At 43.8% G+C, this 15,718-nt stretch overlaps 1 protein-coding gene across 1 annotated transcript in view; it reads right to left on the reverse strand.

The window, feature by feature from the left end:
* Positions 1 to 213: 213 nt before the first annotated feature.
* The window catches only part of cdh11 (cadherin 11, type 2, OB-cadherin (osteoblast)), a 72,805-nt gene continuing 57,300 nt past the window's right edge, over positions 214 to 15,718 (reverse strand). The window contains exons 8-16 of the mRNA XM_079559426.1: positions 13,927 to 14,114; positions 9,181 to 9,294; positions 8,794 to 8,933; positions 8,578 to 8,714; positions 7,478 to 7,599; positions 6,639 to 6,756; positions 5,989 to 6,240; positions 5,266 to 5,417; positions 214 to 2,928 (exon numbers count right to left, since the gene is read on the reverse strand). Of these exons, the coding sequence (XP_079415552.1) occupies positions 2,563 to 2,928; positions 5,266 to 5,417; positions 5,989 to 6,240; positions 6,639 to 6,756; positions 7,478 to 7,599; positions 8,578 to 8,714; positions 8,794 to 8,933; positions 9,181 to 9,294; positions 13,927 to 14,114 (1,589 nt within the window). The 3' untranslated portion in view covers positions 214 to 2,562. The remainder of the gene's footprint in view (positions 2,929 to 5,265; positions 5,418 to 5,988; positions 6,241 to 6,638; positions 6,757 to 7,477; positions 7,600 to 8,577; positions 8,715 to 8,793; positions 8,934 to 9,180; positions 9,295 to 13,926; positions 14,115 to 15,718) is intronic.

Below are 15,718 nucleotides of genomic sequence, written 5' to 3' on the forward strand. Positions count from 1 at the left end.
ACACACACACAGTGCAAATGCGTATAATTTGAAATTAAATTGACCCAAAATCGTCTGAAAAGCAGCACCTGCAGTTGCTCCCTTTAGTTGCGCTGTTTCTGCTAGTCTCAGTGTGAATACAGATCGAGCCATTGCACACACAGGCCTCTCATTTTATAAAAAGAGCATTTATTTCAAATATTTCTTTTTTTTTTTGCTTCAGAGATTGAAGCACATAGTAAAGCAAAAGTACAATGTTCCCAAAATATAAGTGTGATGTTGTCACTTTCATATCTTCTTAACATGTTTGTCATAATACTGGAATATTCTGCATGTATACTAAAATAAGAACTTTTTAACTTGTACAAATTGCTTCCATAAAAGGTGACGGAATAAAAATGAGGCGTTCTTTCTCTGCAACAAACACTGATTGCATGGTTCTCGTGTGATCCGGGAGAAAAACAAAGCAAATCTGAGCTCAAACGGAAATCAAATTATAGACACATAAAGACAAAATGACCTTGACTTTTGGCAGGAAACCTTTCATAGTTACACAGTTACAACAGTATGAATATTAAAGATGACCCGCAAAAAGTCTTATGTGCAGCCAACATACAAACGATTCTTCTGTAAAAATGACAATAATAAAAATAACATTAATAATAGCAATAATAAAAATAATAATTACAATAGTATATAAAGAGGAACATCACATTGAGGCGTGTGCTGCTTCCCAGAGTCAGCTCTCACACACCGAGCTACAGTCATGTGCCAACACAGTCCTTAGAGACAGAGGAGTATGACAAGCCTGCCCCCAAACTACTGCGGAGATTTTGAATCCGCTAAGTATCTGACGGGACGGAGCGTATGCTACTTTCCGGTACATGTCTTTGGGAAACTCGGCTGCTTTTTTGAAAGAATGTGTGTCTTGCTGCGAACAAGAAGCACTCACCTCAAACTAAGAGCTTCTACACTCAGAGCAAGGCCGACAAGACTTCAATGACATTTAATGGCTGCGTTGTAGAGGGCGCTTTACACAGGAACATGATGCAAACGGGGAGAGGAGTTAAGTATTAAACGGATGAAATATAGGTCACACATTTTAGTATTTCCAGCCTGGATTTGATTTGTCATTTAGATGTTGGAGCAATCCTTCCCGCTGCAACTACAGATGTGGGACAGAGAGATCTGGTAAAGGCTACGCTTTAAGACCACTGACTATTGTACATATGGAACGTCAGGTCAATCTTTGCTGGCAAATGTATTCTTTTTCCCTCCCCCCATTGTCCAAAGTCCAAGCACTTCACAGTGATTTGACTCCTCATGCCAGATGCCCTACCACCTACTGTGTCTCGGTGGGTGAATTGATGAAACTGGTGAGCTATGTTGTCATTTTTTCTGGGATGTGAGTGTGTTATTTTCTGCTAAACTGAAGTGTCTTGCCCAGTCGTAAAAAAACAAAACAAAAGTGCTGTTTTGAGTGGGAAGTAATTGATCAGGGAGCAACCTGTTGAAAGTGTTACTCGACCCACGGCAGCCCCAAGACAAAAAGCAATATAACGAGCCATGTAAGTACTTAGAGTCAATTGCTTGTGAATGCACCAGTCATAAATCTGTGTGAGCTCAGCTGTGGCTGTGCTGAGTCATGACTGCAGCCCCGATGCTCCTTTGAGGACCCGCACTTCCCTTTAAAGGGCGGTGCCACCGTTATTTCTACAGCTCGGCTTCATACCGACGCAGCGTGGTGTCAACTTTCATTATGCTTCTCAAGTTACAAATCAAATCAAAGTGAGATAAAAAGAATATGCTCTGTGTCCGTAAAGTTTAAGGCGTTTTCCAGCTCACAGGTTTTCACTGATTGATTGTTGGTGGACGTCGGTGTGAAGTCGTGATCATTCGTGGGTGGACCATGTTGAAAAGTGACTGGACAAAGGACACAAAGTGGGAATGTTCTTCTCAGACATGGTGCAGTATGAAGCACAGTTTAGTGTCCACTTTGCAAAAAAAAGGAAACAAAGAAAAAAGGTTTCAGAAGCGTTCACACGATCCTGGAGTTGTGCGCTCTCAAATGCTCTGCTCCAGCCTCTGGAGTTGTTGTAGATTTATTATAAGGCCACCACACAGTGAAGACGCTGAGTCTTCAAAGTATCAACAACCCAGAGTCTGCCGTTCAGTCATAGTACCTGCTTTTGGACACACAACTTTTAACAATTCATTCTAACACTTTCACAAACTCATTTTTCATCTGCCCCCGTCCCCCTACAAGAATAAAATGCAGGAATGTCACCTTGTAGGAAGTTAGTCCAAGTCTTTTTTCAGAACCATCTTTATCCAGCTTAACAAGAACAGCTGCTTCACACAAACATACATAATTTTCTAGCCCAGGTCCAAAAAGAGAAAGAGGAAAAGGTGAAGATTGAGACTGTGTCCAGCATTGTGTCCATGAACGCACCATCATAAAAGAGATCAACAAACCTGCCTAAACCAGTCGTTTACTAGTTGGTGTTGGAAATATCTACTACAGCTCAGATCCTGATGGAATCACTAATGTGCAGTGTGGGCGTCCATCTGTGGAGTCCGCTGTTAGGAGTCCTCTGCCTCGTCGGCGTCAAAGAACGGAGAGTCTTTGGTCCCGTACAAATCGGCCAGTTTCCTGAAGCGCGGTCCCCAGCTCTGCAGATAGTCATAATCCAAGTCAGACTCTGTGGTGACAGACTCCAGAGAGCTGAGGGACCCAGCCAGGGAGCCCCTGCCCTCATAGCCGTAGATCTGAATGGAGTCATAAGGGGGCGCTGTGGGGTCACTGTCTGCCTCAGCGATCCGTGTCTTGATGAAGTCGTCCACGTCCACACTGTTGGGGGCAGGGTGTCCCATACCAGGTCTTAGTGAACACTGCAGCTCTGGCTTCATGTCCTTCCTGGGCAGGAAACCATTGGCACCATCGGGGTTCTAGAGAGGTACAGAAAGTACAAAGATGTCAACTCTAGGGTAAACACAGCAGAAAGAAGTGCACAGTTTGGACCTCAACAAAATGTTTTGTTGGGAGCTGTGCCTTTTCCAAAAGAAAACCTGTTTGGATTGAGACACATCAATTTCTGTAGGTTTGCAAAGTTTGAAATGAACATTTTAGCAACTCTCTGGTGTCAACTGCAACAATGCTAAGACAAATAGGAACATGTAAGCCAAAATGTTCAGTTCACATTGAAACAGAGCTATTTTTCATCCTACATTGTAGCACCTGCCTACTCTGGTGAGGTTCAGTCAAGTGGTTCTCAAGTGATTGGTCCTGTAAGTATTTTCAGTGGGTCGCGGGGCAAAATTGATTCCATAGTTTTTATAGTTTTAACAGTTGTCTCCATTATCCGTGCTTCAGTCAACAGAACTCTGTGAGAAACTGCTGTATCTAAATTCTTAGATATACAATATAAATAAATCATACAAAAAGAGTGGTTTGTCGGGATCAACACCAGTTGAAAACCATTGCGTTCCACACTGACGTTGGGGCAACAAGGGAAACTGTCTAAGGATCATGAGTCTGAGTCTCAACACTTAACCTGTTAAGAGCCAGACTGATATTACGGTGCAATTTGCTGCTGATTTGGTCAAGAACACTGAAAATCCATAAAATATTTAGTTTAACAAAAATGTATTTATGTTTGTGCGTGTAATGTGTAGCAGAATACCTCATGCATTTCTTTTCCTTTATGTCATCATTGCGTTGTTAATTAGTATCTATTTGCCCCAAACCAAAAATGGTTTGGTTCCGAATGTTGAAGGCAGGAGTGATTCATGATGGATTCTCGTGTGTTTGTGAACGCACAAATACCACGAGCAGGGCCGTAGCCAGGATTTAAAAAACAGTGAGGTCCGGATAATTCTTTAAACCGGGGGGTCTGGGGGTCCTCCCCCAGGACTTTTTTAAAGATTCAGATATAATTTCCTGTATTTTAAGTGATCAAAAACACTTTTGTCTCATCCTTGAGCCATTTTCAAAAATTGCTTTTTGTTGCACCGTTTGGGACCAGGAGCCTGAGTGAATGTGTGAGTGAGTGGATGGTGGTCGGACATGCAGATGGTGCAGACTGGCCTCACTTCCATCAGTCGACCCATGGGCAGTGGGTGCAGCCGTGAACCCCCTGAAGTGTTAGGTGACGAGTCACGTACCCCATACTTTGACATGATGAATATCACAAAACAAAATATCTATTTAACATCTATTTCATCCATTATTACTGTGAAGCAGGTTTTCCAAACAGTTTTACTCGCCTGAGTGAGAGGCAATAAGAAGGTCTTGTCCTAAATAAATACTGAAATATTAAATGAAAATTGTTTTGAAAACGAGGCTGTGGCTTTGAATGGGTAAAGCTGAGGGTTCTGCTTTGGCTCATTCTGAACATCAGACTCTGGTTTGGACACTGCACTCTGGCCCCGCCCCCTCTGCGTCGCCCTCACTGTCAAACCACTGGAGCTACAAAGGTGAATGCGCTGGTTTAAGCTCTCATTAAAGCGAAGATCATTTACACGCAGGACATTCTTTGCATGAGACAGAAACAAAGTGAGCAGCAGAGGAGGAGCAATGATGAGGCACGGACGCTTCTCCTTCTCCTCTCGCTCCTCAGATCAGAATGAGGAAAACTCCTGTTGTAAATCGAGGTCACCGTGGCGGCGCGCGCACAGGCTCCTCTCTCTTTATGACAGAGAGCATAGAAATTGCATCTCAATCAAACTTTGGCGCGGTTCATGCGCTGCTGTTGTAGTGAGGCTGACGCACAGCCGCGCCCCCGCCTCCGCGGAGTTTTACGCACTCGGGTCCAAAGCAGCTCATGAGGTCCGGTTTTAGAGCGGACACGTTTAGGTTCAGAACAAGCTCATCCACGTCTGAACTAGAGGCTCTTACGCCTGTAGAAGCGCGTGTTTACAACATTCATTTGCGCAGGATTCAATGTGTAAAAAAAAAAAAAAAAGCTAAAATTTTACCGAGGTCCGGACCTCGGTGACCTCAATGGTAGATACGGCCATGACCACGAGTGTTCAGTCTGAAGGCAAAGTAACTCAACTATCAATTATAATAGATCCACGCTCAAAACCCACAATTTTCAGAATGTCTTTCCCTGTTCATCTACTCATTTCATTATGTACTGTCCTCTCAAATAAAAGTCTTTACAAAATCATAAAATGTTCACTAGAGCTGTTTCAGCCACTTAGTACCAGAGTTTCCTTGTATTTTGTACAAAGACAGTGTAATCTATCTTATCCTACTTTCTGATTCGGCTCAGACTGAATTACCTGCAGAGTGGCGATGTCGAAGGCCTCGGTGTCTTCCTCTCCTCCGCCCTCGTCGTCGTACGTGATGATGTTCTCCCTGATGTCCTCTTCTTCAAACACGATCAGAGGCTCCTTCTTCTGACGCCGCAGAGCCACGAACAGAACCACGATCGCTGCAGCACAGAACATCAGCCACAGTCAGGACAACCAGCTGCTGGTTTTTAACACTTCATATCCTTTCAAAATGACCAAGAGAATGTGAGTTAAATGCAGTTTATGCTAGGACATTCAAATAGACATACACAATTGAATATTTTTCTTCACTACAGTTTTGATTGGTAATACTTTCAAAAACCTTCCTATGTTGGTCATTTTTCATAGCATATTTATGACTGGGTCATATGAATTGTTCTTTGCCAACAAACAAATATGCAAATAAAATGACTAATTTGAATGTTATACTACATTTATGATGATGTTGGCAGATTGTGTGTAACATGTTTACAACAAAATCTGGTGCACAAAGACATGTGCGTCTATAAACATGATTTGATACATGTGATTTGGCCGAAACAGTAATCAAATTCAGCTCATCAAACAATTATGTGGAAATGTGGAAAGCCTTTAGGACACTAGTAGAAAGTTGAGAAGCCATTTATGAGCTACCAGTTGGAGATAAAAGTTCGTGGCATAATTTGAGGGCTCAAATCCGTGTCAGCTTTAGTTTTATACAGCCGGATTTACCGAGCAGGATGACGATGCAGGCCAGGATTGCGATGAGGGCCCCAGTGCTGAGTCCAGCTGGCAGGACGTATGGCTCCACATTGCAGGACAGGATGGTGTCCCGAGAGTCACAGGAGCACACGCGGATGGTCAGTGTGTTGGTGGAGCTTAGAGGGGGAAGGCCGTTGTCATTGATCTCGATTGGGAGGAAGTACACGTCCTGCGTGAGGCGGCTGAAGCCTTTCCGCAGCACGTAGATACTGGCTGTGCTGTCTGCAATCACACCAACAACACAATCTAATCAGCATTCAACCAAATGTCAGCTCCACAGCTTTACTCCAATGGGCTTCCTGACGCCAAAAACTAGTCTGAGGTTCTTGGAAAATCACGGATCCCATCTGTTCAATAAACAAACAAGCACTGATACGATATAAATGTAAGGGTAGATTTTACGTAATTGCAAGAATTTTTAGAGGTAACAATTTTGATTTAAATGTAATAAAAAAACAACAATGCCAAATGTAAACGCCTTTTTATGTCTCACAACAACAATCAGCAGTCCCTTCCCTCGGCCGTAACTGCAATCTGGGGTCAAAGCCTGATGTAAACTCCAGTGCCCTTTTTCAGACGTGCGCTGTCCCATGTGACTAATGACTCCCGCAGAATCTCACCTCTGTTGTCTTTGAGGGAAAAGTTGTTATTGTGGGCCACCTCTGGAGCCAGGCTGAAGGTGAAGTGCTGCCTGTGCGCCATCTCGTCTTTGTCCACCGCTCTCACCGTCTCGATCAGCTGAACACAGAAAAAACACCATATTCTTTGAACTGACTTCGGACTTAAAGTTTGAAGCAATCCTAAAATAATAGTTAGATTTCTAGATTGCTGTTTGTTTATCATTAACCTGGTTGCTTACAGCTCTACACAGTTGACACAGAGCCTATCAAGGACTTGTGAAATGATTTTGGAAATATCAAACTGTGTCTGACAAATACTGACTGAGATTTTTTTCTTAAAAGCAAGATTCAGTTTGCATCTCTCATTTTAAACTTGCAAAGATGAGTTGTCATTTGAGTGAATTATAAACTTAGGGTGACCAGAACTCCCATGTCCCCTTGGACGTTTTCTCCAAAACCATTGATCTGTCCCAGTTTTACACCAGCTCTATCCAGGTTGTTTCAGTTTTTCACCAGAAGCAGCGGTTTTTGTACTTGATCCTAGTGACTTTTGGCCATGTGCGCATCAAACATGAAGTTTCCAAAGCAAATGAACCAATAAAAAGCTGAAAGGTCTATGGTCCATTTAATTGAAATTGGACTTTTACAAACTATGTTACTGTGAAATCTGGGGGGAAAAGTCACTTTTTAGCTCCTGACAGACATTCCCATTGTTTTTAATGTGGAAAATCGGGTCACCCTAGTATATAAACTGCTAAATTACAACAAGACTCACACGCATTTAAAAGCATTTCCCTTTAAACAACAGGAATAGCAGGTTTTGTATGAGATAAACTTACCCTCGCTGGAGCCACAGTGTCACACATCAGCACTTCGTTGTTGTTGGCAAACTCTGGAACGTTGTCATTCATGTCTTTGATTTTGATATTCACACGAACTTTAGTGTCCTGATGGTGACCTCCTGTACACACAGATGAGTTTTGCTTGAAATTATAGTATAGTATGAAAAAAAAAAAAACATGCACGTCTAGACTTATCAGACCCGATGATGTGATTTCTGACGTAAAAAAACAAAATGGGTGTATTACCACATGCTGACTTCGCTGAAGCTTATTTTGTCGTTGCAGAGAACACTCATTTAAAAAGTAAAAACCATTTAACTGAAGGGGAGCGTTTATTTCCACATGAGCCGCCTACATATTTGTGATGTTAGTCGCTCCAGCCTCTGCTCTGCCCTGTTATTACCAGCGCATATTTAGCTTCCCAGGACTGTTAGCGGTTAGCCTAGCCTGCCGTGGTCAGGGCTCTGTGGGCGGCGAGCCGAGTTCCATCTGGCTGCTGGCGTCTCACATGCCACAGGGAAACCACATGGCGCTCCCTTCAACCACAGGACTGCAGGGTGGGGCCAGAGAAGGGCCGGGGAGAGGGGCCAGAATGAGACCAAAGAATGAGGGGGCAGAAAGAAGATAGAGACATTAGAGACCAAAGAGCACCAAAGACCAAAGAGGAAAGAGAACAGAGACCGGACCGGATCAGAGTAGGAGCCAGAGGAGAAAGTGAGGGGCAAGTGAGTGACCTATCAGGGGCCAATGAGGGGCCAGCGGATCTTTACTTAAATCGTCAGGGCATATTATCCGCTTGGACCTCTGTTTGTTGTGGGATTGAATAAACTGTTGATTCTCTTGCTGCCAATTTCTAGAAGTGCAGTGTTCAGCTATTTGTTTGTAGCCCTTGGCCCCGGCCCGTAACTCCGTGGTTTTAGGAGTTATCTAGGAGGCTTAAGTTCTGACGCCAGAAGGTTTTAGTCTTGCTTTTTCTGCTTCTGATGTTACTCTTTTAACTCTTGACAACCCTTTCACTGCAAATTGTCTGTGTTATTTCCATTGTTAACTCAAGCAGTAATATGAGTTTCATTAGTACTTAAACCGGCCCCACACACCTATCTCGGTGGCCGACACAGAGATGTTGTGCCAGGGCTGGGTCTCTCTGTCCATTGGCCTGGTGGTGGTGATCAGGCCGTCTTCGGAGTTGATGTTGAAGAACTGCTCCACATCGGTGTAGCGAGGGATCATGTACCTGTGGGATGAACACTCTCCGTCACGCTATTTGTGTGCTACCATGGCAAACGAACTGCCCCGTAACACACGACACTCACCTGACTGGGTTGTTGGCCACATCTGTGTCCTTGGCATGGACCCGTCCCACTGTGGTGCCCTCCGGAGCGTTCTCCTCCACCTCGAACGTGTAACTGGGGGCGACAAACACTGGGGGCTCGTCGGCATCCTCCACTGAGATCTGTACGCACGAGGGTTACACAAAGACGCTGAACAAGAAATCCCAACAATCTTTACTGCTATATGATCATTCCCCGTTATTGTTGAGAATGCAAAGCTTATCTAAATATGCACTCAGAACATCACCAACAAACGACTTGGGTTTGAGAATTCTTTGATTTTGTATAGAGTTCCAAAAATGTAGCTGTGTCTCGGCACGTTCACACTGCCATGTGCTCTCAATTTCTTACACCCCTGTGCCGACTGACCTTTATTGTGGCTTCGTCCTTGTAGGGGCCCCAGGACATGAATCGAGAATCTATGTGTGGGTTGGATCCTTCCACTTTGAGCGTGTACATCCTCTTGGTCTCATAGTCCACGTGCTGACAGGACAGAGGAGAGAGAGAGAGAGAGAAAGAGGGTCACGTCTCCAGCTCACCATCTCCAGTTCATTCCCAAAACAATGCCAGCAAACAAACATCTTAGTCATCCGGATGAATGTAAACGCCGCTGATCCTCCGACCAGCGCAGTGTCTCGGTGTCCAGCTAGGGGGAGCTGTTGCTACACGAGTGCGGCGCTGTCTGACATTACCAGCGGCGGCCCAACTAGCGTGTCATTACGGCTGATAGAGAAGCAGAGGAGAGCGGGAAACACAAGTGAACAGCGAGTCTATTGGAGCATTATTTGAGAGAATAGTGGCTCGGAGGGAGAGACCAAAGCTGTTCAGTTGAGGCAGCAGCCCACAGCAATCACACACTACAGGGTCTGGTGGAGGAGATGAGCAAAATGACAAATTATACGTTGTACGCTGAGGGAGCTGCATAGGGAAAAAAAAACAAAAAACAAAACAAAACAAGAGAAACAAAACAAGCCACAAATAATTTACAGCATGTTTGAGGATTCCAACAGATTGCATAGCGTTGAAAGCGGCCTGTTGTGTAAAATTGAGATGGAAAGCAGGCTTCTATCCTAAAATGTGCCTTTCAGTGTTCCTTTTGTAGAATCCACATGAAACAACACTGGCAGTTCCAACATTTAAAGATCTAGTGTTTTTCTTTCTTTTCAGTCTCCTCCATCAGCACAAGTAAAGTGAGGTGGAATTATTTTCTGAAAATAGTTAGCCTAAAGTGATAACATTGTTCAACCGCACAGACATCATTGTTGCCATTGTAAAGGCGAAGGTGGCTCAGATGGTAGAGCGGGTCGCCGGTTTGAATCCCAGCTCCCGCAGGTTAAGGCTGAGAAAAAAGACGAGTCACTGCACGGATCTCGCCTATTATTGAATGTGGTCAGAGAGTGAGTGGATGATGGTGGTTAGAGGTTTCATCTGTCCGTCCCATAGACTGTTAAGAAGTCCATCCCAGGGCAGCTGTGACCAGTGTTGGGGAGTAACTAAATACATACATTTAGAATACTCATTTTGAGTAACTGTATTCTGGTAAAGTTACTCTTTCATTTGAGAGTATGAAGAATACAGTTACTTTCCAAATATCAGGGGAAAACATCCCAGTATCAATCATTACATTTCAGCTCATTATTATTAAGAAAGAACGTTTAATGTTGACCTCTTTTTCCTCCTAATATGAAATAAAACGCCTTATGCTACAGTTCATACAAACACTGCACATGCGTCACATGATGCTGCTCCATTTGCCAAGAGAGTTAAAGAGTTCCTAATAAATGGTAAGTAAGTTTATAACAATAATCGTAGTCTTCATTTTTGTAATTATACACCATATTTATACATAAATATAATGGCAATCAATGTGAAAATATTCTAAAAGTATTCAGAATACAGTACTCTGATAGGACAAAGTAACGGAATATGTTAGAAAATACATTTTAAGGCAAGTATTCAGTAAGTAAATACAACAAGTATTCTTCACAACACTGGCTATGACGGCAATAGTAGTTTATCACCATCAAGTGTGGAGTGAATGAATAATTCAATGTGAAGTGAAGTGTTCAGAAAAACGCTATATCAAAACAATGCATTTTTACATTAAAGGACGACAGCCACAAGATTAATATGAGGCGTTAATAGACCCTATCACACACTAAAAAGACTGTCTGTCCCTGATGTATATATATTTAAATAGTGAATCGTCCATGGAGAAAAACAAACCCCTTCATCCCGTCTGAAATGATTAGGCGAGCCTTACAGATTGCCACAGCAGATTCTGAGATGGGTCCGTCTGTGAAAGGCCATAACACGTTCATACACACAGCCTATTGCGTGAAAACTCACTGCCTAATCCTATTGTCCGTCCTGAAGGAGGAGCTTATTATACTCAGGCCTGAATGCTCCAGAGACGCTCGCCTTTGATTATGAGGCCGGTGTTGACAACAGCACTTGGCTGCAGCTCAACTTCCTCTCGCTCATGCCATGGCTGTTAGCACCAGAAATACATCTCTTTATGCCGCGCCTGTGCTCGAAAGCTACCACAAAATAGGCAGACAAACAACAAAAAAACAGACGCAAACTGTTAGCTATTCAGTATGTTCAGAAGTGATGGGAAGAGTTTAATGTACACATGGAGACATACTGAATTTAGAAATGGGTTGTACAAAAAGAAGTTAATAAATAATTATGAAAAAAGATATCTGTGCCTGGTTTAACCTTTTCAGACACTGGAATTGATTGAAATCTTTACACAACTGGGAAAATGCCAAACATTTCAAGTCTATTTTATGTTGTCTTTGGCTCCACAGTTTCAGTTCATCCTGAGTTTAGTCCACTCTGTTACTGATACTTTGCACCCATAGTGTCCTCTGACGGTGAACGCATCATTCCTCCTCCAGTCTCGGTGTAATGAGAGTGGGTTAATGTCCGACTCCCCCTCTTTAATATTCTGCGGCGGCGTTCATCAGGACACAGTTGAAAGAGAATAGCAGATTAAAGGCGCTCCCGTGAGTGTGTTTGTGGAGCAGAGAGGGAGAATGGAGACTCTCACTCCAGCTTTGTTTATCAGCTGCTAATACTACAGCACGGAGTCTGAGGGCTGCTGCTATGGGCCTGGAGCCTACGTTCACTCACATGGTCTACATACCTTTTCTACGCATGGACCAATGGATCGTCTTTATATGGTATGGTCTACACTTCATTTACACATGGTTTTTTCAGGCCTGAACTTTCTTGAAACAGACAAAGAGCCACAGGAAGAGGGATGTGGCTCTGAAACCATGGGCTGCCTAATGCGTATGCCTGGTCTACATGGTCTCATATGAATCAAATGATCTACAGTTGCAAGACCTTACATGCTGCTCATATGGTCATCATTTCAGTTGTTCATAGTCTCATTATTCCTAGATCTGCACAAGATTGGATTATTTACTCCATATTCTCAATTCAATGATGTCTATACACATCATCCGCACTCGATTTACACATGTTCATCTGCTATTATTCAACAAGACTGTGTGTCATGAAAACGTAGTAACTCTGGAAACTTCTTTGCTCCAGTCCTTATATGGTCTGATTCCAACTTTTTGATATTTAACTGACTTAATGTTGACATTTAGTAACATCAACATTTTAAAAAAAATTGTTCTTTATTTATCCAGGATAAAACTCATTGAGATTAAAAATCTCTTTTTCAAGAGTGTTCAAGAGTGTTTTAGTTCTCATATTTAGTCGACATATCATAGACATTTTATCACACGGACAGATCTCCAGATTATGTTCTGGGGCTCTTCATTTTTTACTTTTTAGTCATGGTTTTAGTCATCATGAACCACCTCTAAGTTTATTCAGCAAAAGTATCACTTTTATGACAAAAGTATTGTAGTTGAGAGAGAATAAAAACACTGAACGCTCAAGGAAACAGCGGTGAAGGAAGAGGCTGAGAGCTCCTCTGTTCGCTGACGGCACACTCTACTCCAGCTGCAGAAAACTCTCTGCTATTGATCCCAACTGCGCTTTTCCCACAGACTCACCATTTTGCACAAATAAAATGTCAGACTATAGTTTTCATTTTCAAAAAGCTCAACCTTTAGTGCATCCTGGCTGTTTATTCGTCTAAACAGGCTAAGCACCGCTATTACTGAAGCTCCAATGATAAAAACGGGAAGAGAAAGTGCTGATTCGTATGCTCTTCAACCTCCACTAAAAGCACGTCGATCAAGGAATCACTCAACCTCAAATTCATACAGTGTACACACCATTGGTGTCTTGCCCAAGGACACACACCCACAGTATGCACTTGTTTCCAAACATTTATGTCAGTTTTGTTTTCGTATAACTTCTCTGATCATTTCCATAGTGAATAATGAGACCAAGTTGATAAATTGGTATGACATTTAAATAGCATTTTCATTGAGGTTTGACATCTGTAAAGTAATGAGAAATATTTTTAAAAAAGAAAAGTAAACACATTTCCCCCATGTGGTTTCTCATTGTGCAAGGTTTCAGTGAGGACACTTCAGCCCCTCAGCTCACTGCTGTCTCTTCTGTCTTTAGCTCAAGGATTAACAGGGACCTTGTGCCACGTCACGCTCATAAAGCTCCTAATGTCGGAAAATAAAGATTGTGAGGTGACATTTTCCATCGCGCCTGCCTGTTTGAGCTACAGAGAGGCAGCAGCCAAGCACTCTGCGGTCCCGCTCGGCTGCTTTAACGGGCCAGGCCTGTATGCTAATTACACACCAGCTCCCAGAGACGGCCAATTTAGGAAGAAGCACTGCAAACAGCAGGGGAAAATTCACAACAAGAGCTCATGTTATGCGTAAGCCACTTTCTCTGTGGCCTTACGCATCTGTGTCCGGGGAAGATTTGCAGTTATATTTTCGATTATATTAAACGAGTCTCTCTTATTACGATATTCTATTTTTAGACAGGCGCTAATGAAGCTGCACATCTCTATTTCAAGTATCTGCACAGCCTAAAGCGCACCAAACCTGTGCAAATAGATCATTTAGGAAAGTGTATTCATGGGTAGGGTAAAATGTGTCTTTTCCACAGACGACAGGGTGATTAACCCAACAAAAGTCATGAACTCAGAGGAGCAGTTCTTACCTTCTTCAGTTTGATGACTGCCTCCCTGGTCTCGGAGTCAGTGGAAAGCTCAAACACGCCCATCCCATCTCCATCCAATAGGCTGTAAGTCACCAGGCCATTGTCCCCCAGGTCGGGGTCTTTGGCCTTGAGACGACCCACCTCCTCCCCGGGCACACGGTCCTCAGAGACAGACATGGGGTACACACCTGTGGACACAGACAGGTGCGCCTGTTAGTTTGGAGTGGTCACACTTGTGTTATCAGCTTTTAGAGGCACACTGGCTGCCTGCCACACTCTTTACACAAGGCCCGGGTCACTGTGGGAGGGCACAGCAGATTAACATGAAGCCTACCATCTGTGTGAGACAGCCCAGAGGAGAGCGCATGGCCTGCGGGATATTAATATACCCCCACACTGTCAGGTGTGTGTGTGTGTGGGGAGGGCACCTGGCTCAGAAGTGGAGCACCAAGACCATATGTGTGCCCCCCCGCAACCTGCCTCCCCCTTCCTCCCCCTGCTAACCCCCCGCCCTCCACTGCCTCTCTGTGCACATCTGTCTTCAGCCGTTTAGCACCCGGACCCTGACCGCAGCCTGACTGCATCCTCTTACTCTCTCTCTGCCGCTGTGATGGCTAGAGCCCGAGGAAAATTGCTTCTGAGAGCCATAAGCTGGATGTACCTGTCACATTTCATGGTTTCTGAAAGACAGATGAAAGAAACAAACTATTTTGGAGAAACTGTGTGAATGAAAGAAGAAGAAGAAGAAGATCTTTATTTATATAGCGCCTTTCACAGACATATAGTCACAAAGCGCTTTACATGAGACATGAGACATTCACTCCATACTCAGTGGTGGAAAGCTACGTTTGTAGCTTCAGTTTCCCCTGGGGGAGACTGTCAGAGGCGCTTTCGCGACTACACACGTCTGCGCCAACAGACCCTCTGACCACCACCATACATTCACTCACACACACATCATTCATCCTGACCTATTGTACATGTTTTTAGTGGTAGGGGAAACCGGAGTACCCGGAGGAAACCTACGCAGACACGGGGAGAACATGCAAACTCCACACAGAAAGGCCCCGTCCTTCCCCCGGTGGGAATCGAACCCGGACCTTCTAGCTGTGAAGCGAGAGCACTAACCGCTGCGCTACCGTGCCGCCCACAAAGAGGCAGAAAGAGGCAGATAGTAAAGCAGATGTGAGATGCCCAGACTTTTGCACCATTGGAAAATCAGCTTTTCAATGATCATTATTATCTTTGATTGTCTTTTTGACCAGTGCTGCAGTGTTAGACATGCTGCACCAAATCATACGGTGTAGCAAGTAAATGCTAGCACACATATAAGCTTCTATTTTCAATGAATTAGTGTAAATAGGCTGGTGTATATTATCAGCACAGCACAGCTTATATTTCTGAATCACTCAAAGTATCTCTAGTGTATTAAGATTAGCTGTCAAGCCTGCAGCTGCATCCTTTACGCTATTGCATGTGTTCCTGCCAACCACTGAGTCACACAGATACAGTCATTGGCTGGTGAGTTTCTACATGTTTATGTTGGACATTTTGAGCACATGTGTTGTCATAGCACCAGTCCAGAGCCGATGCTCCGGTGTTAGTGCTAATGCGTGAGGAAGACCCCCGCAGTGGCCTCATCATTCTGAGCTCTGCTTCCTTCAGTGTCCACCTGCCGCAGGTGTGTAGTCCTGTAAGTCATGAAATTCAATTGGTCGTGTGGCCTCCAGCGCTGGAACTGGGGATTGTGGGATTTCATAACGTCCCAATACATTCTGCACTCTTGCATCAC

This window comes from Gobius niger (genome assembly GCF_951799975.1).
Source record: "Gobius niger genome assembly, chromosome: 7".
In the NCBI taxonomy this organism is placed as follows: domain Eukaryota; kingdom Metazoa; phylum Chordata; class Actinopteri; order Gobiiformes; family Gobiidae; genus Gobius; species Gobius niger.